General features: G+C 45.1%; 2 protein-coding genes across 2 annotated transcripts; one reads left to right on the forward strand and one right to left on the reverse strand.

Annotated features, from left to right (window-relative positions):
* The first annotated feature begins 873 nt into the window (after window positions 1-873).
* Window positions 874-16,059, forward strand: bcan (brevican). The gene is made up of 15 exons (XM_068569682.1): window positions 874-1,047; window positions 4,810-4,892; window positions 5,218-5,613; window positions 6,238-6,412; window positions 6,780-6,907; window positions 6,995-7,288; window positions 7,665-9,083; window positions 9,788-10,561; window positions 11,076-11,288; window positions 12,169-12,279; window positions 12,435-12,593; window positions 12,667-12,749; window positions 12,875-13,019; window positions 13,685-13,867; window positions 14,499-16,059. The coding sequence occupies exons 1-15, from the start codon at window positions 980-982 to the stop codon at window positions 14,597-14,599; spliced, it is 4,332 nt and encodes a 1,443-aa protein (XP_068425783.1). The 5' UTR covers window positions 874-979; the 3' UTR covers window positions 14,600-16,059.
* Window positions 16,060-17,116: 1,057 nt separating this feature from the next.
* On the reverse strand, window positions 17,117-21,408 carry hapln2 (hyaluronan and proteoglycan link protein 2). The gene is made up of 6 exons (XM_068569014.1): window positions 21,272-21,408; window positions 21,002-21,106; window positions 19,964-20,320; window positions 18,806-18,922; window positions 18,547-18,729; window positions 17,117-17,891 (listed from the first exon to the last, which is right to left on the reverse strand). The coding sequence occupies exons 1-6, from the start codon at window positions 21,297-21,299 to the stop codon at window positions 17,614-17,616; spliced, it is 1,068 nt and encodes a 355-aa protein (XP_068425115.1). The 5' UTR covers window positions 21,300-21,408; the 3' UTR covers window positions 17,117-17,613.
* Between the last annotated feature and the right edge of the window lie 5,044 nt (window positions 21,409-26,452).

The raw sequence follows: 26,452 nt of genomic DNA on the forward strand, positions 1-26,452 counted from the left end.
CCGAGTCGTTGTGTGTTTGTTTGTCAATGTTTAGCACATAACAACTCCATGGCGTCTTTTTGGGACACCAGTTAGTGTGTACATATGTATCCGGTGAGGTTTACTAATGTTTTAATTCACTTTTTGGCCACGTCCAGTGGGCATTCGTCACACACATGACTCTAGCATTTCACGGTTAGCGATACTAGCTGATATTAACAATAACGCATCGGAGGTTTGAAGCCTTGAGTTTGACGTTTTTGTTGTTGCCATCTTGTTTTTTTTGCAACCGGTAAACAGGAAGTGACCATATAAAGACTGAGAAGGAGCGACTTAGAGAGAGACCTGTCAATCACCTTGTAGCCCGCCCCTAAAGCCTCCTCTGCTTTATGGTCTGTTTGACTCTAAATGACCATCATTTACTAAATGAACATCATGCTGTATTGAAGAAGACTTGAAACAAGAGATTGAGACATGAACTCATGTTTACAATGTTTACTGAGGGAATACATCAATAGAGAAGTAGAGTCATTTATATAGACTTCTATACAACCAGAGGAGTCGCTCCCTGGTGGCCAGGAGAGAGAATGCAGCCATAAAAAAGTCAGACATTGCAGCTTTAATAGTGATTTATTCATATATGTATGATCAAGGTCAGTGCAGCATACCTCATTAAATCAACTCTGACTAGTTTGGAACCACTTTGTAAAAATCCTCTTGACACTTCTTTTGTTCAGCTCTCAGTTCTTCAACCTCAGCAGGATTATGATGTTCCAGGCTGAAGGAGGAGGAAGAGGAGGAGGTGTGATGTTTTAACGCTGCCCTCATCCCAGGTCCTCCTACTCTCTCCTCCTCCTCCTCTCCTCCTCTCATCACCTCCTCTCCTCTCGGCGGTTTCGGTTTTCGGACGCGAGTCAGGAGGCAGCGTCTGTCTGTGTGTCGCAGGAGGACTCGGACACGCGGACCCACGCACATCACGCACCGCACGCGCCTCACCTGCATGTCCGGAGGCTCCGCGAGGACACGAGCTGCTGGATGCGCGCGAGAGCTGAGCCCGAGGAAGATGAAGTGAGTCTCTGACTTCTGTTCCACATGATGACTTTTACTTTCAGCTCTATTCATTTGTCTTTACTCTTTAAAGTGCAGTCACGTGATCTGTTGACGCACGTGGTCACATTCAAACCCTTTGACCTTTCACTTGTTCATAGTCCAGATATTATAAACCCCAATCAAAAGAAATGCGTGATTGAGTTGCATGTCGGGAAATGAAACAAAACACAGCATTTAGTGCTGCAGCTTCACTGTTTGCTTCCACAGACATGAGCATCAGTTTTATATGAGTTGTGAGTTATGTATGAGTTATATATGAGTTATATATGAGTTATGTATGAGTTGTATCTGAGTTAGTGATGCAGGAAGGTACAAATATACAACACAAGTAAATAAAAACATCTTGAAATCAAAGTAAGATTGTACTTAAAGTATCAAAAGTATTACTATTGTTATTATTATTAATGCATTAAATATGTAATATTTTAATGTTGTGGCTGGTCGAGGTAAAGGTATTTATGACATTAAGTTAATGCATGAAGTCTGCAACAAGTGTCTTTAGCTGTGAAATGTAGTTTAAATCTCTATATTGTCCTAAAAGTTGCATCCAATATGAATTCTCAGGTCAGTACAAGTACCTCGAAGTAGCTTTTAAGTACACTTAGTTTGTTTTAGTACAGGCCGAATCAGGACATCGAGAGATGAATGAGATGATCTCCTTTAAACGCACCAGGAATCCTCCGAAAACTATAAAACTATAATACACATGATGAAGGTGTATGGGATTTATATTGAAGCAGGTCACTGAGGACACAAACTGTATGTGTCTAGCATAAGGCTATAAATCTAAATATACAGGCTTTAAATCTAAATCTAATCCTTTCAGTTTTCATGTGGCGCTTTTGTTAGCTTTGCTCGCTAACTTTAGCTGTAACTGTAGCATGGCATCATGGTGGCGTTAGCGAGCGAGCTAGCTGACTAACGTAAAGAGACGTAATTAGTCGATAATTCCGACTTCCAAGAAAAAGTCTTCATGTAACTGATGTTTTGTATGTCAAGTCGTGAACGGCATCAGTGACCTTTAAAATGAGCAAGAGAATCCATGTAGGTCCAGAAAGGAACCGAGGGGGACACCTGTCGAAAGAGACGTGAACTAGTCCTCTAAAAAATCTCTAAATACAACTTAAATATAATACAATTGGATAAAAAATTTGAAAAATAATCATATTAAAAGAACAGAAACACAGGCACAGTCTTCTTCTTCTTCTTCTTCTTCTTCTTCTTCTTCTTCTTCTTCTTCTTCTTCTTCTTCTTCTTCTTCTTCTTCTTCTTCTTCAGTGAGTCACATTGTAACAAAAAGTATTCTGTTGGATGAAACATGTTTGTTGGCGTCCATCACTATTGTCACCATGACAATAACCATGTCTTTATAACCGGCGCAATGAAAGACTAAATAGTTGCACAGCTGAGTTTAAATGTTGTGTTTTGTAGTTCAGGTCTAAGATGTGCACTGGAGCCAGAACCAGTGCTCCCATTAAACACACTGGTGAATGACAAACGGGCCAAAACTCTCACGAAGCGGCTGAAGCTCTCCAAGAATGTAGTTCACCCCCTCCCTCCCTTCCTCCCTCCTTTTATCCTTCCCTCCTTTCCTCCTTCCCTCCTTCCTTCCTCCCTCCCGCCCTCCTTCCCTTCTCCCTCCCTCCCTCATTCCTTCCCTTCGCCCTCACTCCCTCTTTCCCTCCTCCTTCCCGCCCTCCTTCCCTTCTCCCTCTTTCCCTCCCTCCTTCCTTCCCTCTCTCCCTCCCTCCTTCCTGCCTCCACTCCTCTCTCCCTCCTTTCCTCTCCCCTCTCCCTCAGCCTCATATGACCTCTCCTGGCTCACCGGGCGGTCTAACATTGTCTCTTGGCCTCGTCGCCTTTTCCCTCGAGGTGAAGTCATCGACTGTTCAGCCACTTGTGATGCCGGTCCGTCCCGGACCGCCCAACATCTCTCTCTCTCTCTCTCTCTCTCTCTCTCTCTCTCTCTCTCTCATTATTTATGATATAAAGGGAGGTGTTGACGGTCAGCGTCTCTCCTCCAGGTGAGCTACAGGTGTTGCTATGTGATTGTGACGCTAACGCTTCCTGTTTGTTTGTTGTTTGTTTGATCTGGTAAACGGTGTTTCGTCAAAGAACAAGGCCGAAGTTGGAACGGGCTGGACTGTGTATTCATTTTTAATGTCTCAGTCCGTTCTTCGCTCGCTGCTTCTTTTCCCAGCAAGCAGACAGGAAGTGAAGCAGAAAGGCCTGGAGGTGGCCGGGCGGCTCTCGGGTTCCTTCTCCCCGGCGCCGCTGTGAGGAAGAATCTCCTCTCGCCGCCATTTGGACCTTTTCAATGTCTGCAGCTTTCGGGCGACATAAAGGCTTTCTGTTGTTGCGTCACACAGCCGGTCAGAAGAGAAGAAGAGAAAAACAGGGTAGAGAATAAAAAGTGAATCTAGTGTGGGATGAAAGGAGCGGTCATAATGGTATAAATCTAGCGAGGCTGGGCTCCGGTCCGACCCTCCGGGGAGTTTGAGCTTCTGAGGGAATCAGGATTCGGCTCACGTCCGGCAGCTCCTGAAGTCTGACTCACAGCAGCTGAAGCTCCAAGGACACCGGCGGTCTGAGAGTCTGTTGTTCAGCACCTTTCTGTGTTCAGTCGGGAGGAGAGGCAACGCTTCTGCCACGGACTCCACGTTTATTCATTTAGGGGATTATTGATTGAGCTCGGGACCCTCTGGTGCTGCTCATCGCCCGTTGAGTCCAAGTGAGGAAGAGCTCTGTCGTCACGTTAAAGTTCATCCATATATTTTGTGCAAAGAGCTGAACGACATGATGAAGCTCTGCCCCCAAGCACCATAGCTTGTTTATTCAAAGTTTATTTGTATCTAAATCGCATCAAATTCGTCGCAGTACTTCCAAATATAAATATATAAAACACAAATACATATAAATATGTATATCAGTGGCGGGCCGTGGTTTTTCTACCTGTGCCTTCAGTGCCGTCTGAGTCATTCTAGTTTCTAGGTTCTAACTTTGAGCTGCTTCTTCTTCTTCTTCTTCTTCTTCTTCTTCTTCTTCTTCTTCTTCTTCTTCTTCCATGCGGATGGAATCCAACATGAAGTGCATTAGGTGCCACCTGCTGCCGCTGCACCACCGACCAATCACAGCGCACGTTAACACAACGAAACGCACGTCCAGAACGCTAGCAGGCCATTCTCCATGGAGTTTAACCCGCTCTCTGTTCCACAGAGAAACAGAGGTGAAATGTAATTGGACGAGAGCATTCCTTAACCAGGTGCCGAGCCGCGGTTTACAAATGCCGCGGTTTAAATGTTTGATGAAAGTCGGCTGCGTGCATTCTCTGATTTTGATGAACGGCTCAGAGTGTGAAGTCAATAAAGTGTTTTCGCCTCTTCGGTCTCCACTGAGCTCATAAATCAGTCTGTGTGTCAGCCGGCTGGCGTGGGAAGTTTTGCTCATTAGGTACTTTAACTTAATAATTAATTATCTTCAGAGAAATAGTCAGAAAAATGATGAGAATACTGCAATGTGACAATAAAGTCCTGAGTGCGATTACTCATTGGATCTGTGCACGTAGATTTTGACGCCGGTCTTGTATTTTGATTTATTTCGACCTCAATAAAATGACAGCCCGGTCCCGAACACTCCTGCTCGTTGACCTCTTTGTTGTTGACATAAACTCCAGGTATCACATGTACCTCTCCCTCCCTCCCTCCCTCTCTCCCCCTGCAGGCTGGATGTCTCTCTACCCGTGCTGCTGGCCGCCGTCTGGCTCCTCGTCCTGCCGTCGTCCTCTAACGGCCACCAGGAGTCAGGTACGGACACCCGACCCTCCAGCGCACACACGACCTCTGACTTTGAGGTTTAATGGTTTCCTGTCGGTCACTGTGTCTGCTGACGCGCACTCTCAGGAGGACGCTGTCGAGGATTTCAGGGAACAGAAACAGACGTTTCAACTCTGCATCCAGAATATTGACAAGGTTTTATATGTGTGTGTGTGTGTATGTATGTACATGTATATATATACACTGTGAGTAAGTAAATCTCAAGCTGTGGCTTTAATGAAAACACAGCCAGGCTAGCTGTTTCCCCCCCGCTTCCAGTCTTTATGCTAAGCTAGGCTAACCGCCCTCTCCTCAGACGACTCGAAGCTCCTGCAGGTGTCCATCCCCGCCGGCCCGCCCGTGGTGGCTGTGCTGGGCGGCGCCTTGACGCTGCCCTGCCTGGTGTCCCCGGCCCACCCGCCGCCGTCCCCGTCCACCAGCGGGCGCCGCGCCGTGCTGTCGGCCCCCCGGGTCAAGTGGAGCGTCCTGACCCACGGCCGGGACGCGGCGGAGATCCTGGTGGCCCGCGGGGACCGGGTGAGGGTCAGCGAGGCCTACAAGGGCCGAGCCTCGCTGCTCCACTACGCCTCCTCCCCCGCCGACCTCACCCTGCGGCTGGAGGGCCTGAGGCAGAACGACACCGGCTTCTACCGCTGCGAGGTGCAGCAGGGCCTGGAGGACGCCGACGACGTGGCTCAGGTCAAGGTCAAAGGTGAGGTCGATGTTTGAGGAATCTAACAAATCAGTGAAGGAAGATAATAAGCCCTTGGGTCCACTAATTAGTTGTTATTCTACAGCTCATATGACCTTGATATGAATACCAGACAATAGTGTCGTTGATGTCTAATGAAACTGCTTGCCTTTAAAAAGAAAATTAAAAAAAAAAGATTTAACTTATCTTTTGGAACTGACCGTCTCCTTCGTCGTGTTTCATCTGACGCGCTTTCAGACGAGTCTGGGGACCAATGAGATCGCAGGACAAAAAGATCCCGTCCTTGAACTTGTTGTATGTTGTGTGCAAAAAACTAAATCGGAAGCTTTCAGATAGAGTACATTATTCCTGTCTGAAATCTACATATAATTGAAATACTCAAGTGAAATTAAAGTAAAAATTAAAGTACTTGAGTTAATGTGTTTTGTTGCACCTTTTCACCATGTGAACTTCTCTTTATCACTATAGGTGGTTGATGAAAACAATTGTGTTTTTGCAGAAGTTTGCTTCAAGCTCTCGTAACTTTTCGATAGTGACCTGCATACTAAATCCCGCCCCCCCCCCCCCCCCCCCCCCCCATCCTCCTGCCTCTAATGACTCTTTATTGACTTTTTATTTTTACAGGGGTGGTTTTTCATTATCGCGACGCCTTCAGCCGGTACGCCTTCACCTTTGAGCGAGCCAGAGAGGCCTGCGAGGAGATCGGGGCTGAAATTGCAACTCCGGAGCAGCTGATGGCCGCCTACCACAGCGGATACGAGCAGTGTGATGCAGGCTGGCTCTCAGACCACTCAGTGAGGTAAGCACCGGACGGAAAAAAGGATCAAATAGTCTCTTAGATATTTGTTATTATTTAGCGTCATGGTTTGCGGTCTCTTCATGTGAACAGAAACATTTCTCCCCATGTCAGAAAAGAGCTCAAACCAGGCAACAACCTCCGCCAAATAAATTAAGTCCATACTTCATTTGTTGAAGCTGCATTTTCTCTCCTGACCACCAGGGGGCGACTCCTCTGGTTGTATAGAAGTGTATGCTCTATGTGTTAAAGCTGCATTCTCTCTGCTGCCAACCAGGGGGCGACTCCTATGGTTGTATAGAAGTTTAAAACCGCCAATAATATAGGTGGTAATAGGTGTCTCAATGCTTTCTGACATTTTCTTACACAGATATCCTATCCAGATGCCAAGAGAGCGTTGCTTTGGTGACATGGACGGCTTACCCGGAGTGAGAAACTATGGACTGTTGGAGCCGGATGAGCTGTATGACGTCTACTGCTACGTGGAGGATATCAACGGTACACCAAAGTGGTTTTGATTAACTAAAATTCAATATCATCTTACAAGAGATCATGAGAACTTGACTCCCGTCTCCTTGTGTGAAGGTGAGGTGTTCCATGGCTCCGCCCCCCAGCGCTTCACCTTCTGGGAGGCCAAGGCCTACTGTCTGAGTCACGGGGCCGAGCTGGTCACCACGGCCCAGCTGTACGCGGCCTGGAACGACGGACTGAACCTCTGCAGTCCCGGCTGGCTGGCCGACGGCAGCGTCCGCTACCCCATCGTCACCCCCAGGGAGCGCTGTGGTGGAGGCGAACCGGGGGTCAGAACTGTCTACCGCTACAGCAACCAGACGGGCTTCCCCGAGGTTCACACTCGACACGACGTCTACTGCTTCAGAAGTAAGACAACAGTCTTGTATTTCAGTCTCCTGGCTTGTTTTTGTGCGTCCCAATGACCGAGATCAAAACCTCAAAGGGGTTACAGGATGAATCTTAGGGGTCTCGAGATCAAAATGATTGCAAACTTTGGTTATAGATTGCTATTTGGTAAGATTTAAGGTTGACATTTTTTATTGGACAATTACGGTCACGTTGCCTCTGAATCTGTTTGGCTCCTTTTTATTGAGAGAAACTGACATCTATAACCAAAAATACTACAATCAGTCTCCATAATGTTGAAGGTGCTCACTTGTTTACTCAAATGAAGTTCTTTTTTAAACTAAAATCCTAGACATTATACAGATAACATGTTGTACCTTTTGCTCTTTAATTCCAGGCGATAACGGCGCTTACACAGAATCTCCTCAGGATTTTCTTTCCACTGAGCCAGAGGACATTGGCCAGGACATTGTTTTCTTAACTAATCCTGGAGAGGAGGAGTACCTTATGAGCGAGGCAACAGCACAGGAAGGTGACGAGGTCCAACACGCCCAGACGGTCAATCCTGTAAAGCGACAACCCGTGGAGGCTCAGCCCCCGACGTTGAGCTATGACAAGGAACTGTTGTTGACAACCAAACTCCATCAGTCCGTCACTCCTCCAGCTGAGCACCAGGAGCACCAGGAGCACCTGGAGCATCAGGAGCATCAGGAGCATCAGGAGCATCAGGAGCACCAAGAACATCAGGAGCACCAAGAGCACCAGGAGCACCAAGAGCATCAGGAGCACCAAGAGCACCAGGAGCATCAGGAGCAGCAGGAGAATCAGGAGCACCAGGAGCACCAGGAGCATCAGGAGCACCAGGAGCACCAGGAGCACCAAGAACATCAGGAGCACCAGGAGCACCAGGAGCACCAAGAACATCAGGAGCATCAAGAGCACCAAGAGCATCAGGAGCACCAGGAGCACCAGGAGCACCAAGAACATCAGGAGCATCAAGAGCACCAAGAGCATCAGGAGCACCAGGAGCACCAGGAGCACCTGCCCATGGAGGAGGACACCTGGGAGGTCTTAGAGAAGGCCATCTTCCCAGAGTCCCATCAGTCTGCTCCTGAAGAAAAAACAGATCATGAAGAATCTCACGCACCTCCAACCACTTCTCCAAAGGCCAACGGCGTAGGAACCATTGATGAAGACTCCACTTCAGCCACGCCTGATGCGGCAACGCCAGAGAGCAAAGGGCCCTCAGACCACTCAGAGATCTCAGACCCATCAGACCACTCAGTCCACTCAGAGACCTCAGACCCCTCGGACCATTTAGACCACTCAGAGACCTCAGACCCCTCGGACCATTTAGACCACTCAGAGACCTCAGACCCCTCAGACCATTCAGACCCCTCAGAGCATCATACTTATGTGACTGAACGCCCGGATGCAGCATCTGTTCACACAACACCTGGACCCGATGCTGATGAGCTGCCCAGCAGCTCTCCAGAGGTTTCTGTCTTACAAGAGGACCACACTCCAGATGTCCACCTGGAACTCACCTCCGAAGCACAGCTTGTCCACTCGAGCACCTGTAACTGTGTTTCTGAGCACCCAGAGGAGGCGACTACTACATCGCCCCGCCACGAGGAAACGGACGATCGCGCCACCACGCCGTCTGTTAATAACGGCACGTCTGGGAACCAGCCAACAGAAGAGTCTGGAGGGGAGAGTGTTAATCCTCTTCTTAATGAAGAACCGGAAAACTTTGTGACTCCAAGTTTGACTGGTATGGAAACCACTGCCACCGTTGAACTGGTCCCCACCTCCGGTAAGTGTACAGGGAATACTGAGAGTAGGATGTTCTTGTTTCCTCCATTGCTTCTGGCCCTGTGAGGGCGTACTTTTGAATGCAGGACTTTTACTTTTACTGTGGTATTGCTAATCTAAGTACGTCTTGCATCACTGCAATCGGGACATTTCAGCACATTACATTAGCGTGTGTGAGCACAGTCAAACAAGAAGGCAAACTTTATTATTGCACTGCAATTTTCAGATATCCAAACCAAATCAAATTTGCTTGGCGGGTAGAAGGGTCAGCGGATGGATCAACCTCGGAGAGCGTTGTTCGTGGCGAGAACTTAGCATAGATCAGTGAAGCCACTTCCGTAGTTATTTTAACAAAAAAACACAATCTTTTCTTAAACCTTTGGGATCTATTGTCATTGTCAACAAAATACAAACTGTTTTTCCTACGAAGTAAGGTGAGACTACAAAAACAAACACAACAGAAGCTGTATTTCATGAAAAGTGGGAGGAGTTAATGCTGTGCTTAACAAAAACCTTTGCCAGAAATTTTGCCTCCCGAGGTTTCCTTTAGACACACAGCCATTTATGAGCTTATGAGGATGGAGATGCTCGGCAGGTCATTGGGGATGCCGATTCCCAGGAACTTAAAAGTCTGGGACTTGCATTTTATTGTATTTGACTTAGAAAAAGATCGATATCATTTACGACTACCCTGTTTCTTCGCAGCTCACGAACCCACCCCGGAGCTCCTCGGTGTAACAAGGGAGTCGTCCATCCCCGTCAGTCACGATGACGAGGACTCCAGTGGCACCTCGGAGGATCCGACCAGCCAGAATGGACCCATCTATCCTGCAGAACCCCCCACAGTGCAGGTCATCGCGGTCACAGATGACTCCAGCGATTCGGTCACGGTTTCGACGCCCTTTACATCTGGAACCCCACCGCCGACTTCCGCGGACGTTGAAGGCGGTGGCCCCCTGGAGTTGACCACCTTGTTGCCCGAAAACAACACTTCGTCAGGGGCCGAACCATCGGTGGTCGTCCTCCAGGACAGACTTGGACAGGAGGTGTTGGGAGAAGGCTCCAACGTTTTCCTCAGCGCGACTCAAAATATCACACACAGGGATGATCCGGTGGGGGTGGAGCAAGATGGCGGAGAGGGATCGGGTGATGCGTTGGGAGAAAGCCCAGAGGGAAAACCTGGACTGCCGTCAACGAATCCAACTCTCTTAACGGACCACACCGACGACGAGAACGCCACCGATCCGCCATCAGATGTAAAGATCACGTTGATTCCTCATCGGACCCTCACGCTGCCCGGTTGGGAACCGGAGCCTTCTTCCTCCACCTTGCAGGAGTCTCGCTCCGATCTGGAATACAGCGCCGAGCCTCCCGCTGCTGAGGACGGCGCCGACGTCTTGAAGGAGCAAGAGGTCATGACTCAGACCAATGCCGGCAACGTGTCCTCAAACGTTTCGTTTGGTTCGTCTGAAGAAAAAGGTTTTCTACTGAAGTTCACTCATTCACCTCCCGTGTGGGGTTTTGTGGTCTTTATACTACCAGGTTTATAATTAGTTGGATAGGACCATTTGCGTTTTCACATGCAAACGTAGTTCTCAACCGGTCTTCAATCTGTAACCCCGCCGCCAGGTGGTGCCAATTCCTACACACAAGGTTCTTACAATCATGGAAAACCTGGAAAAGTCATGGGATTTAAAAATGGTTATTTCCATTTTCAAATATATTTTCCTTGGGAAAAATAAAACCCCAAAAGTGTAGTAAAAATCCTGTAAATGTGTTATATTCATGTGTTCATGACGCTGATTTATGCTGAGTTTGAAATAATGAATGTTTATTCTTTTAATCATGGACATTTGGCTAAAAGTCATAGAAATTTGGTTAAAAGTCATGAAAATCCATTGGTCAAAATATGTGAACTTGTTAAGACGGTCACTAGTGCTTTTTTTTTGTTACTGTCTATAGAAATAATCCTAATAATCCACACTGTCTCCAGAACATGGATCTGAAGGAGGTGAGGTGGAGGCCAGCACAGATCCAGGTAAAGTGTGCACGTGGCGTCCGGACGAGGAGGACGAGGAGGACGCCACCGGTCCGCCACTCACCGCCGACAGCAGCGATGTGACCGCGTACCCGCATCACTCTGCCATGGCGGCCTCCAGGCCGGCGGCCGCGGTGTCTGCTGCCAGGAGAAGTATGACGCGTGTCTGTACGCGGAGTTAGAGCAGTTTTTTATATGCACATTTATTTAGTGAATTATTGTTTTATATATAAATATAAATTATATACATATATTATTCAGTATTTTGATACAAATGTTACATTGTCTCCCTCACGTCCTGAGCATCTAATAACGGAGCACAGGGTTCCTGGTACCTGATGTATCAGCGCCCTCTGCTGGTGACTCCGTGTAAAACATTGTTATTAATCAGGCGGGAGAGACACATAACACAGATGATAAACTTTTTTATAATAACTATATAATAATCAATGTTGATAAAAGTACCTCTGTGAATTTGCAGGACACAAAAAGAATCAAGTTTAAAGAAATATGTAATATAATTTTGAGTATTTTTCATACTTAATGTTTAGTACTAAAGTGTAAGTATCTATCTATCGCTCTAGCTATTCAGATTCATTAAGAATATAGTAAGACTGCATAAGATAAGATAGAACTTTACTAATCTAAAGGACATTGTTGTCCCAGAGTTTCATAACATAACAATATAATAAGGAGAGTAAAATATAAACATACACAAATAATATAATAACAATTATTAGGTGTTTAAGAAATACATCTGACACTAGTGCAAAAATAATTAGGTAAATAAATAGAGTTAAAATAAAATACAACAACAAAGATTAAGAATATAAAAAGTATAAGAAGTGATCTACAATAAAAAAAAGGCATATTAAACGAGATAATGTTGATTATAGTGGAAAAGTATGGAGTTATATTTGACGAGGATACTATTACACATGAAACTGTCCGTGGCAAACACTGGGTAAAAGAGATGATATTAGGTTATTTTCGGGTCTCTTCTGAGTCGTTTTGAAGGAGCTTGTGAGGTTCTCTCTCTTCTCCACAGCGGCGGCCTCCTGCCTGGAGAACCCGTGTTCCAACGGGGGAACCTGTGTGGACGGGGAACCGGCGAGGTGCTTCTGCCTGAGCGGTTACGGGGGAGACTTGTGCCAGACAGGTTCGGAGGCCTCTACTCGATGAGCACGATAAGTGTTGGTCCTGCAGAGGGACCCTCCTGCAGGGAGACCCTTCTGCAGGCAGACCCCCTGCAGAAAGACAGACCCCCTGCAGAGAGACCCCCTGACCACCCCTTGTGTGTCTTTCGCCCCTCAGACCTGGAGCTGTGCGAGTCCGGCTGGGACAAGTTTCAGGGCTTCTGCTACCGCCACTTCTCCAAGAGGCAGAGCTGGGAGGCGGCGGAGCAGCACTGCCGCCTGAGTGGAGGACACCTGCTGTCCGTCATGACGCCCGAGGAGCAGGACCACGTCAACGGTAAGAACCCTGAGGAACACCATCCTCCCGGACACTTTTTTGTAATCTGCTTTATGTCGTCTGTCGTTCTCAGACAAATACAAAGAGTACCAGTGGGTGGGACTGAACGACCGGACCATCGAGGGAGACTTCCGCTGGTCGGACGGCAGCCCTCTGGTGAGCGTTCGCCGCTTTGTTTTCGGCTGCTGAGAGTTTTTTAATTAAGTAACCGATCACTTCTTCTGATCGATCATGTCGGTCCAAGTCAGTTTTTTGTGTGTCGCTCTTTCTCTCTCCGGCAGCTTTACGAGAACTGGTACCGCGGTCAGCCGGACAGCTACTTCCTGTCGGGGGAGGACTGCGCGGTGATGGTGTGGCACGACGGCGGCCGCTGGAGCGACGTGCCGTGCAACTACCACCTGTCCTACACCTGCAAGAAGGGCGTGTGTGAGTTCCTTTTGAAGGACTTGTTTCTTTATGTTTCCTCTGGTCCAAGAGACAACAGCCGGGTCCACACACATTCTGACCGATGGCTTTTCCATGACTTTAAACCAAATTTCCATGACTTTGAACCAAATTTTCATGACTTTTAACCAGATTTTGATGACTTTCACATGACTTCAAACCACATTTCCGTGACTTTTAATCAAATTTCCATGACTTTAAACCACATTTCCATGACTTAAACCAAATGTCCATGAGCAAACATTGTGTGAAATCTGTGTGTAAACAGTAAAAAGTGATAAAACGTAGTATTTAAACTAATAATGAGGATTCAAAGCATACAGTACACTTTAAATGACACAAATGAACTAGAGCCAATAGTTTGATTGAAAGAATAAACATTTATATAGATGCCTGTATGTATGCCTGCTTATATTTATGAGCCTCTGTCTTTTAAAAGCATATTCATTATTTCAAACTCAGCGTAAATGAACATCATGAACACATGGATATAACACATTAACATGACCTTGTTGGGGTTTTTCTTTTTTTCAAAGACTTTTCCAGGCCTGGAAATAATACATATTTTAGAATTTCATGACTTTTCCATGTTTTCCATGACCGTAAGAACCCTGCAAAGGTTCCCTCTATTGTTCTCTGTCTCGCAGCGTCCTGTAGCGAGCCGCCCAGTGTTCCCAGAGCGAAGGTGTTCGGGAAGAAGCGGCTGCGTTACGAGACCAACACCAAGGTGCGGTACTACTGTGAGGGCGGTTATGTGCAGAGAAGGAATCCCGTCATCAAGTGTCTGCCCGGCGGCCGTTGGGAAGAGCCTCAGATCACCTGCATCCCCAGTAAGTGCTGCTTAGCACGAGGAACTAACTTAGTTAGGTTCAGGTGAAAACATGTGTAGAAGTTTAAAACCAATATAAAACTGTAAGTCATAGCGTGTTTCATGACAGAAAAGAGCCCCAATCTGCTGTATTTGGATGTATTGAACAACATAAGTAATATACAAAGGAGATATATGGTATGGTACATGAAAAAAATCCAATAGGTCCAATGGGCCCGTTGGGGCTATTGGGCCCAATGCGACCTCGCCTGAATGTTCTCTGTACTAAACCCTCTCAATCTTTGTTCTGCTTCACTTTTTCAAAGTGTTAAAAGTAAAGGCTTTAGTTTAAATTGAAGTTACTACAAGGACCTTTAATTTGGCAATAATTCTGGCGCCCCCTGTGGACTAAAGTGGTACTGTTTCTGAGCCCCAAAATGCTTTAATGCTTCACCAAAGTCTGTTTACAGATGTTACAGAGTATTGCTGCAAAAGTGCAGAAAGTTGCCTTTTGTGGCTGCTTCATAACACAACCGTGTTTACATGCAGTTGGTGGTTGAGTTGCATTGTGGGTAATGTAGGCGCCACGTATGGAAGCGAATGAAAAAAGGAAGATAATATCCTTCACTTGTCTGTTTGCTTCCCGCCTGCAGCTCGTTCCATGGAAGGAGACGCGGTCACCTCACTTCCTCACCAGCAGGAGGTCACGCAGAAAGCGGCACCGCTCTTCTGGGACATTGCGTGGAACGTCTGAAGCCAACCTGCCTTTTAGGAACTAAATGTAGAATAATAATAATATTACACCTCGTCTTTTCCCTCTTTTCATGTGTTTCAAAGGACCTTTACATCCGTTAGGAATCTAATCTTTAATATTTTTGTCACGTCGAGGCCACAATTCGGCCAAATCTGGAAAACTTTTTATTTTGTTGTTTTATGATCCAGAGATTCCTGGATAACACATGAAGACATCAGAGAACTGATTTTATGCAGGAGGACGCGTTTTATTTTATGAAGCTAATTAACAAAAAGGATACGGAAGCCTAAAGTTCATAGATTATACTTCAGAATAGTTAATAGACTACTGAGCGATTGTTATATTAAACTGTAAATCATAGCTTGTTTTATGAAAAAAAAAGCCCAAAACTGCTGTATTTGGATGTATAGAAACACCATTAGTAATATAGAAGTGGAATATATGGTTTGGGACATGAGCAAATTCAAATAGCAATCAAATAGCCCCAGTGGGTCCAATAGGTTTGGGCCCAATAGCCCCAATGGGTTCAATGGCCCCCCAATGGGTTCATTGGGGGGCCATTGAACCCATTGGGGCTATTCGGGTTCATGAGAGCTGCTAGAGGCCGTCTGATGAACTTATTTTACCATAAACTCTGTTTACTCTGGCTTTAATTGCTACCAAACATCTTGTTTCCACCTGTTAAAAACAACATGTGATCTGTTGCTGGATACATTTACTGAATTTTGTCCTCATCGAAATGCAAAACATTGTTTTTCATGCACTGATCAAGATTGTTTTTTTTCTTCTGTAGCACGTCTTTTTTTCACACACTAGATTTATTTTATTACTCTGTGTGTTTGCGTCTGTAGATTTCTACTAAAATCCCCATTACGTAACGCTTCATTTGCATATTTAAACATAACATGTCATAAAACTGCATAAAAGTACACTACACAAAAAATCATAAAAGTTTCATGGTGATATTTATGCTTTTATTTCTACATATATTCTGAGGGTTTATGTAAAGGGAACACATTCATAGCCTCATTTATACTACATTTATTAATACACTTTTTTTTTAAATGAGTGTATTCCAGCAGCAGGTGGAAGTGCAGATGAGCTCACACACCTGAGGAGGAGATCGCACGCACCTGAAGCCGGATCTCTCGTGTGTTTCATGTCGACTGAACGATGGAATGGAAATGTGCTGAACATGCTGATTTTTGTTTGGTTCCATTTTATAGATCTTCTGGGATCAATAAGGGAAAAACCTTTATTATTTCTATGATAAAACAATGTCTCATCTGCTGTTTCTTTTCCTGTTTTTAAAGATGAAGTCGGCTCTGTGTCGGTCACCATGAAGGTGATGTGAAGTGATGATCCAATGAAGGCTTATTAAATGTACATGTAGAGATAATTAAAAATAGATCCAAATAAAAAATAATAATAATTTTGATTAAAGCAGAATTGTGACTGTTGTTGCGTGTTGATTTGACTGAAGAACAATTATCGCATTAAAAATGTTTGTACACATCTGTGGCCTTTGTCACGATCACGTGATCGACAGCATCAGATCAGATCAACAATATTTTACTTTATGGCAGATTTAAATGTTTTAACACCCAGAGTCACCCAGCCAGAGTTTCGAGAAAAACAATTGTCTTTTTTAAAATGTAAACTTAATTATCTTCACAACCACAACGTTTATTAACTTCTTTTAAAGTGCTACAATAATGTCTCTGTGTGTCTTAGTCTCTGTGTGTCTTAGTCTGTGTGTGTGTCTCTGTGTGTCTTAGTCTCTGTGTGTCTTAGTCTGTGTGTGTCTTAGTCTGTGTGTGTGTCTCTGTGTGTCTTAGTGCCTGTGTGTCTTAGTCTGTGTGTGTGTCTCTGTGTGTCTTAGTCTCTGTGTGCGTGTCTCTGTGTGTCTTAGTCTGTGTGTGTGTCTCTGTGTGTCTTAGTCTGTATGTGTCTTAGTCTCTGTGTGTCTTAGTCTCTGTGTGTCTTCGTCTCTGTGTGTGTCTCTGTGTGTCTTAGTCTGTATGTGTCTTAGTCTCTGTGTGTCTTAGTCTGTATGTGTCTTAGTCTCTGTGTGTCTTAGTCTGTGTGTGTGTCTTAGTCTCTGTGTGTGTGTCTCTGTGTGTCTTAGTCTCTGTGTGTCTTAGTCTGTGTGTGTCTTAGTCTCTGTGTGTCTTAGTCTGTGTGTGTGTCTCTGTGTGTCTTAGTCTGTGTGTGTCTTAGTCTGTGTGTGTCTTGGTCTCTGTGTGTCTTAGTCTGTATGTGTCTTAGTCTCTGTGTGTCTTAGTCTGTGTGTGTGTCTTAGTCTCTGTGTGTGTGTCTCTGTGTGTCTTAGTCTCTGTGTGTCTTGGTCTGTGTGTGTCTTAGTCTCTGTGTGTCTTAGTCTGTGTGTGTGTCTCTGTGTGTCTTAGTCTGTGTGTGTCTTAGTCTGTGTGTGTCTTGGTCTCTGAGGTATTGAAAGACATCTTGAAGTGAACAAATACAAATCTTCAGACTCAAGTTGTATCTTTAAATACGCACCTGGACCATTTATTGGCACATCAAATCTCTGACATGGGACCACATTTTGCTTGAATAAATACAATTGCATGTCATGAATTAAACAGATAAACCAGTGCATCCTTAAAATAAGTTATTTACAGAGTTTTAGCATCGCCTTTGAACGAGTTCGCAGGAAGTATTTTGGTCTCGTGTTAAACGAACAAAATGAACCCAACAGCTTCGACTGAACTGTTGTTAGTCGACGCAGAAACGTCAACACGTTATTAGTGCAAGAGCGATGATTGTGTCACATGTTTTACACCATTAACTTTCATTCTGCCGGTTCCTCTATTAGTCCAAGTGGTTTGTTGCCTCCCAAATAAAAAAAGACCAGTTTCCTGTTTCACCAGCTAATAATTTCTCAAACGTATACAAGCGTCCTGGAAAAAAATACAAACGTATCTGCATTAAACACATTTTTTGGATCTCAAATGGAATCACGGCTTTAAGAAGTGTATTCACGCTTCATTTCGGGGCTACCTATAGCAATAGGCGCCGTACAAATGCATCGTCTTGTCGGGGAATCCAAATGAGCGCACCCCGGCCTCGGGGATGCCGCCGCAGTGCTCCCTGGGGCTGCTGATGGGAAAGCGCACGCTGCCGTCCCTCAGCCAGCCGCCGTCGCACTGGTCGTAGCTTTGGAAACGCCAGGCGGAGTAAAGATGGCCGACCAACGCCAGCTCGCCGCCCTGACGCCGACAAGCGTCTCCCGCCTGCTCGAAGGAGAAAGACCCCGAAATGTAGGAGACGGAGCCTGTGAGAGGAGGAGACGCATCAGGGTGCTTTACAGGGTTTTCATGCAGTCATGGAAAACCTGGAAAAGTCATCATGGAGTTATGAAGTAATTAGAATGAATTATGTTTGGTCCAAATTACTGTATTTCTATTCAATTTTTTTTTTAAAACAGCGTTCTTATGGTCATGGAAAACCTGGAAAGGTCATGGAATTCTAAAATATGTGTTATTTTCAGGCCTGGAAAGGTCCTTGAAAAAGTGTTGTAAAAGTCCTGTAAATGTGGTATATTCATGTGTGAGTCATTTAAGGTACAGTGTATGCTTTCAATCCTCATTGTCAGTTTAAATTCTACATTTTATCACTTTTTTACTGTTGATACACAGATTTCACACAATGTTTGCTCATGGACATTTGATTATAAGTCATGGAAAATTGATTATAAGACATAGAAAAGTAGTTAAGTCATGGAATTTTGGATGAAGGTCATAGAAATGTAGTTAAAAGTCATATAAATTTGGTTAAAAGTCCTGAAAATATCGTTAAATGCCATGGAAATTTAGTTAAAAGTCATGGAAATCCACTGGGCAGAATGTGTATGATCCCTGGCCTTGGCCTCATTTTTTAACTCCCATGTCACATTTTGGGTGTCAGTTGTCAGTTTCCCTCGAGCTCACCAGACGTCTGGGAGGTGAAGCAGAAGGCGTCGAAGCGATCCTGGTTCTTATCCTTCGGCCCGTAGCTGCGGATGCCGGGGAGCAGCTCTCCTCCGCAGGCGGGCCGAGGGTTGACGATGGGGTAGTGGACGGTCCCGTCCCGGAGCCAGCCGGCGTTGCACCAGTCCAGACCCTCCGTCCACGCTGCAACGAGGAGACACGCCGGCTTTAAGAGAGCTGACATTTCCTGCAGAGAAAAACACGAGCGGAGGCGCAGTACCTCTGTACAGCTGGCTGTACGAGGCCAACGCGCCGTCCTGCTGAGCACAAATCTCCGTCGCCTCGTGGAAAGTGAATCTGTAGCGGCCGCTTTCACTCTGATACGGGAACACCACGCCTGCAAGAAGGAAGACACGTGTCAGTGTGTGTGTTTCTACACTCGTACTGTATCCTGTCCTTCACCAAAAGACGTGATTCCCGACCTTAAACCTTAAAGCCCAGCTAGTCTTTGCCCGCAATGTTCTGTCGGTGTGGGAACATTTAAAATACATTGAATAAAACGGTAAATTCAACATTTTTGAGAAGACACTGTGCTCCTTTTGACTTCAATTCACCAAGAAAATGCAAAATAGTGAGCTGATTCGTGCGTTAGCCATTTACGAAAAAACAAACAAGGGTTTGCCAGATGATTTGTGTTTGTCAGAGGAATGATCTAGTCTGGCGTTCTGTATGACATTTTGGTTTTGGTTTAAGAAATAAGTTGAAGGTAGCAGCACAATCGCAGTCAAAAATCATACAACCTTGCAAACAGGCACATAACGCTCGCGGACGTTTGTGCTTCGCGTTAGCCAACATAGCTAGCTGTCAAACCAAACAGTCTTACAGGCTGTTTAGTTTAGATTTCTTCTGACAACTTTAGCTCGTAAGTTAGCTACTAGCAAACTAAATGCTAACTTGATGCAACCTTCCATCCAGCATCAAGTACGGCTACGAATCTGACTAGTTTTCGGGGGGATTTCTTTCCTGCTAAGAGCGTGAGGTTGGAACAAAATGGCTGCCGCGTGAATATGCAACACAGTCTCACGGCAGTTTGTGAAGTGCAATCTATTGGTTTTGTGTACTAGGGGCAAGAATATATTGTTTTTTGTTGTTGCTCAGAACGACTTTTTTGGACGTTAAGAGCAAATGTTAGGTGAAGGAAAATATATTATGCTTATCCTTAAAATAACTACATTGGTTGAAAGTTTGCTCTGACCGTTGCTTTGTCACATGGATGTATTTAATACGTAAGTCCTGCACCAATAGGGCTCCGAATTAACTTCCCATTGATATTTTCATCCTCAGCAACGCAGATTAAAACAAACAACTCATGCCCCTGTACAGGAAACCAATACATTGCACTTCATGTCTATTCCATGATACCGACATGGTGGATTACCTTCAATCCTCAACGTAACGACAACGTTCTCATCCTCGATGCCGTTGATGAGCTCGCAGCGATACACTCCGCCGTCTTCCAGCTCGAGGTCGCGGAGCAGCAGGGAGGCGTCCATGGTGTGAGCCTTTGGGAGGGAAGCGCGCGGGCCCAGGCGGCCGTACCGCTTGAAGGCGTGTGCATTTGATATCATGATAATGTTCTCCTGACCGGCGTGTTCCGGGTCCAGCTTCGTCCATTTCACTTTGTAGTGGCTGGGTCTGGTCCTCAGGATGCACGGCAGCGTGGCGTTTCTACCCCTCCGGGCGACCACGTCGGCGTGCACGAGCGGCTCGAGGAGGTACTTCAGCTTCTTGGGTCCTGCGGGCCAAATGGGATCCAGGAGGGAGTCAATGGAGTCCCACAACCCAGAAATGAGGCTTTTATGTCTCTAAACATGTTTCCATTAATGCGAAGTAAATATAAAGTCATTGTGTGTATGACTCTCTGGTGTCAACCTGTCAATCACCTTGTAGCCCCGCCCTTAAGCATCCCCTGCTTTATGGTCTGTTTGACTCTACCATAATGTACTAAATGAACATCATGCTGTATTGAAAAAGACTTGAAACTAGAGATTGAGACTCATGTTTACAACGTTTACTGAGGGAATACATCAAGAGAGAAGTAGTCATTTATATAGACTTTTATACAACCAAAGGAGTCGCCCCCTGGTGGCCAGGAGAGAGAATGCAGCTCTAACACGTGAAGCGTAGACTTCTATACAAGCAAAATAGTCGCCCCCTGCTGGTAACTAGAGAGAATGCAGCTTTGACACATGAAGCATAGGCTTCACTCGCCTGCTGTGACACTCACAGGAGCTTCTCAAACAAACAAGCACAAAAAACAACAAAAACAAAACTTGAGTAAGACGTTTTATGTTTGTTCCTTCACACCTGGCCAATCAACTTAAATGTGTTGGACACGACAAGATGCGGGAGGAGCATCATCAGACAAGCTTTTCCTCAGATTACCAAAACCTCAGTCGTCATCTTTTCTGTGTACCTTCTCTGTTGGAGGCGTAGATAGCTGAAGAGCAGGCGAAGCAGCTGGATGTTAACAGAAGAATGACAGCGGAGTTCATTATGAAGGAAGTCTTTCTGTCAGCTCCTGCAGTTCATAAGGAAAAACAGCAGAGGTCTGATTTTTAATGCATTAAACTATCACACTTTCTCTTTGCTCTGACATTACATAAAAACTTGTCTCAAACATAACAAACAATTCAAGCTTTGCTCTGATATCAGCAATCGCAAAGGAAGAGAAATAAATAAAAACCTGTGAGGTTGTGAAGATGTCCGATCATCCGCCTGCGTTGTCCCACATGATGATGTTTTCAAATTGCCTCGAGTCCCTGATTCTGGTTACTTCAACGAGTCTTCATCCCTGTTGGCGCTTCCTTGAATGTTCAGCTGTCATACTGGTTCACCTCCCTGCCCCCCTCTCCTCCTCCTGCCTCTCTCCTCTCTCCTCTCTCCTCCCTCCTCTCTCCTCTCTCCGGTCATATGGTCCAGTCTGCTGTCAGCAGCGTGTGAACAGGATTGTTGTCCTCTGCGCTCCAGATGTTGACGACCAAATGAAGGACTGAGACGCCGTCTTTGTCTCTGTGTTGCTCATTCGGAGCGGAAACAACGTTTAAAAATAAAGATTTTGACGGAATAAAAAGGTTTTGAGTAGTTTCAAAGGTTTTTTTGTTTCCACAACTGATTTTTAAATGTGCAACATTTCTACCCGTATGACTGTTGAATCAATCTTTTATTTGTAAACTCTGCAACTGCACTACTTAATTAACCTTTTGGAAACCTCGCCAATTTTAAGTCCCAGCATGCCCCATTCAGACAGCATAAAATACGTAATTTTTCCATTTTTGAACCGAACGACACGTTTTTTTTGACTGAAACTCCTTCCTAACAGACCAAGACTTTGTTTTATTGGTATTTTTGTTGCCGATTCTGATTCTTTAGGTCCTAATCTTTCCAAAAAGGTGTCTTATTGACGCTCCAAGAGGCATTTTTGGGGAATCTGGCTCATATCATGCTGGATGTTCATAGTTACGATCAATATATCTTTTAAAAGTGATTTTTTTTACAGACATCATTTTTTTCCCCAAGACTTTGCTGAACAAATACACACAATAAACACAACTATTGGAATCAATTTGGGGTCCTACGATGACTCAAACACAGGGGAAAGGAGGTCTGGAGACAACATTGGTTCCAGAGTGTTCAACGGGTTAAATGAATGAATATCTTAACTAATAAATGTGAAATGCTCCCGTGTCAAACAGCTTCTTGTGTCATGCGGTGCGTTCGTTGATGAGCCGTCACCAACAAACCTGCCTGTGTTTTCTAACCTTTCCCAGAAGGGCAGTTGCCAACGAGGACTATAGCGAGCATTCATCCATCTTTGTTGTTGCCCACAGGGCTCTGGGGGCAGTGGGAGAGGAAGCCGGGTCGGCTCCGGTTCCCCCACCACCGAGCCGGGGCACAAGGGCCGCATTGTGACGGTCACGGCCTCCATGCGGCGACAGCGGGCGGCGGTCACACAAACACCGTCCAATGCTGAAAAAAAAAGATGAAATAATGGGATTCTTCTGTTTTGTTTGTGCTTGCGTTGCCTCTCCATTGTGCTCCGTCATCAATGGGACTCTTTCTTGGCCTCCAATTAGTATTCAGAACAGACACCTCTGGGTGAAAACTGTCTCTGCAGCACCATCCATCCATCCATCCGTCTGTAATTACGGTTGCACTGTAAATGCACTGCGACCCAAGACATCACATGCAAGTAGAGAAATGTGAGCAAATGAAGAGCACTTCTTCATCACTTTGACGTCACGCGTTTAGAAAAGAAAACACAGCTGAAAATGAAGAAATATATTCACCAATTTGACACAACGCCAAAACAAAATGTACTGCGAACACTGAAATCCTGCAAATTGTACAGAATAAAGTCACTTTTTTTTCTGTGTGTGATTAAATTTGCACGTTGATTGAACTCTTTCACACCCAACGCCAACAATACGCAGAGTAAAAAGCGTATTATTTACTTGATCTTTACATTTCTTTGCACCTTGAATCAAGTCACTTTGTGGTCGACGGCAAACTTGATTACACTTTTCAACCTTTCCAAAGGTCAATCTGTTCACTTAAATCCGTCACAAATCCACATCACTGCAGACATGAAGTCCTGTTCCTGAGTTTTTCCACGTATTCGTGTCATTTGCTGGGAGCCTTGAAGGAGTACTTTGAGAGAAAGTAGTTTTAATTCTTTGTTTTCAGTGTTTTTGTTTTGAATTCACAACTTTCCCCCCACGCTTACGGCGACTGGACGATATCAAACAAAAACTTCCTCCTCATTCTTTTGTATTTTTTCTTTTCATCTTTCGTGGGACCGGTCCATCTGCCCAGTGGCGGCTTTTGTCTTCTATACACAATCACGTTTATCACATGCATGTCTCGGATATTTCAGCGCGTTATTATTTTCATAGGTATGTACATACACACCTCATGCTTCATTCTCTTCTCTCTTCAGCAGCTCTTCATGTTGGTGACAGAGCAGCAAGAAACGTCGCCCTCTGCTGCCTGCAGACTGTATAACACTGTATAACCACTGTATGTATAACACGGTAAAATATATATATACATATACATACATACACATATATATATATATAGTGACGTCTCATGGCTGTAGTGGCCACACCATTGAAATTGTGACATGTTCTAGTTTTAGATTACACTCCTGAATCGTTCACATTAATTTAAATCAGATTACTCTCGTGCATCCTCGTCTTCTTTTCAGCAGACCTCCGTGCCGCCACAAAGAGCCATCAGTCTGGACGCCATGTGCCGAACGACTGAACGTCGCCTCGGTTCCACGGTGCCAGATGAGCGAGGCCGATAACGGGAGCAGGTCGGGCCGGCCTCGAGCCCTGAGGCGTGACTCCGCCGACAAAAAAAAAAGGTTCAGGGTGACGAAGGCCTCGTGGGTCAAAAGGGCGTGAGCGAACATTTCTAACATTCCCACAGACGGCTCCGGCTCCCCGGAGCCCTCGCTGAGAGCGACAGCTTCCTAACGCGGTGACAGATTTGCCTTCCACGCGCTTTAAAAACTGAAAGGTTCCTGACAGCTGTCTGACCGAGGGGTCACCTGTACCCTCCCTCCTTGCTATCCATGCAGGTGCATGCAGGTACCTCTCTGTTGTCTGTGCATACCTCACATGGAGCCTAAATGGAACTGGATTTCACCTCCGACCCTTCAAACAATGCGTTGCATTCCTTTCCTCAGACACATGCGTGAGATCGTGTCGCTGATTGCGATGGAAATGGTCTCCTGGGTTCTTTGTGTTTCTAGAAGAAAATACAAGCAACGTCTCCAGAGGACTCCTTCGTTAGCGCGCTACTCTTTCCCCAGCTACATTTAGGAGTAATGTCCCGCTATGAATGCTGGGAAAACACTTCATTTAAATCCATGCTTTTGAAGACACCAAGTTTTTATTTGCATTTTTTCTACGCTGCAGAGTTATCTGACGGTCATGTGACTCTCGGCATCTTTTAAACATTCCCGTGATGCGCCGACGGGCGCGTTGACATGTGACTCTCTCCGGTCTCATAGCATGCTCGTCACCGATTGGCTCATATTCTCTTCTCCTGCGGGTCGTCAACGCTCAATCAATTCAAAGCAAACTGCTCACTTTGACGGCAACAGGAGACGCGGACGTTTGACCTTTTGTCCTGATTTTACTGATGGAGCTGAAGCTCTTCTACCGATCACTTACCAGCGGAGTTGTTTTTGTAGCATGCTGATCGTCTCTCAGGTAGATATGGATCTGAGCGCAGAGACATACATCTACATTCCCTACCTGTCTCACTGTGTTCAGCCTGGAGTCCTCACTTTGTCTCTGCAGAAACTTCAAAAACAACAATGTGGTTTCTACATCTCCTCCTCAATTAACAAGGATACTTTTTACATCCTTCTGGGGGGAAAAAACATGATCATGTCTGTCAGAAATACAGATATATTTTGATCCGAAGAATGCCATTCCTCCTGTAAACTTCACTAGAGGAATATCCCCTGTTTTAATCACTTTTTAATGTCTAGTATAACTGTGTAACATGATGAAACAGTGTGAGACAGAGAAATGTATCACAAACTGTCAATAAACTGCTTCTTTCAGTAGAAATAAGTCGTTACGTCAACGTGAAACTTTTTCTTTTCTTTTAGTTTCATGAAGAAACGATGATTATGTGAAGTAACGAGAAAAAGCTTGACGTTACAACAAGAGAAGCTTCATTGTTGAAACATGATAAGATGGAAAATGAGAAACTGACAGTTTTCACAGTAAAATTTGTGAACATTTTAGGATCTTTATTCTGAAAACACGTATCGTGATCTTCTGGATAAAATCACATATTTCTGCACACACACAATCTGTGTATTGCAGCCCCCCTTATACCCCCTCCCCCCTCCAGAGCAGCATAATGGCTCCACTGTGCATCAGAGAGTTTAGTGTGAAATACCTGTCCAATGTCCTGCTGTGTTATCTCCGTGTTGCGCAACAGGCAGGTGTGGACCTGCACTTATCTGGTCTCATCTGGTTCCTCTCGGGGCCTCCGTGCTGGTGCTGCCGAGGCCGCCTCCCGCCTCCGATTGGCCGATTGAGTTATCGGGGCCCTCAGGAGCCGGCCTGCAGCGCTGATGGAGCGACAAGAGGCTCCCGCTTCCACAGAAGAAAGAACAAATACTTTTACATTGCGGCACGCACAGTGTCAGGTGACACCACCGACAAAATATTACTCTATATGTTTCAGAGTTTTGTTCTTTTATCTTCTTTTTATTAACTCAAACTCATAAGAGGAAGACTTATGCAGGTTTTTCTCCACAGTAAATGCTCTGTTTTGACCAAAAGTCCTGTTTTCAAAGCATTGACCTCACGGCATCAAGAGTCCTGGCTTCTGAAAATCTGAATGGTTAATGTACACGCACTAAATTCAGATTATCTCCTCAACCACAAGACATGTTTGAATAATTTAAAAAGCTGTTGCAGTGTATCGTAATACTGAGTGACCGTCCGTTAGCTGCTTCAATAAACAGTGGAGGTTTAACCTCACTGAGTGCTTTCTATTGAAGACAGTTATTTGTTTAACTTTGCCTGTTGTGTGCTCATATCATGGAAACACGTGAAGCTGTTGAAAGAAACAGTTTGACTAGAAATACTCGTTGGTAGGATGTCTGATGCATCATGTATACTCTTTGTTCAAAGTAAGCCCAAATAACAAACACTATCTGAATCATTTCTTTCCACCTTTTACAACAAAATAATATATAGTTCCACGTTCTACATAATAAAAAAATCCGAATTATGTACAAACATTTTCTTGATGAAAGAGATTTGAATCTACAAATTGCTCCGCTTTCTGCAAATGACCAACCAACGCAGGAATGAACGTTGCAGCGCTT

The sequence above is a fragment of the Clinocottus analis genome, unplaced genomic scaffold (genome assembly GCF_023055335.1).
Source record: "Clinocottus analis isolate CAN_PGR_092001 unplaced genomic scaffold, fCliAna1.0.p SCAF_9, whole genome shotgun sequence".
NCBI lineage: Eukaryota > Metazoa > Chordata > Actinopteri > Perciformes > Cottidae > Clinocottus > Clinocottus analis.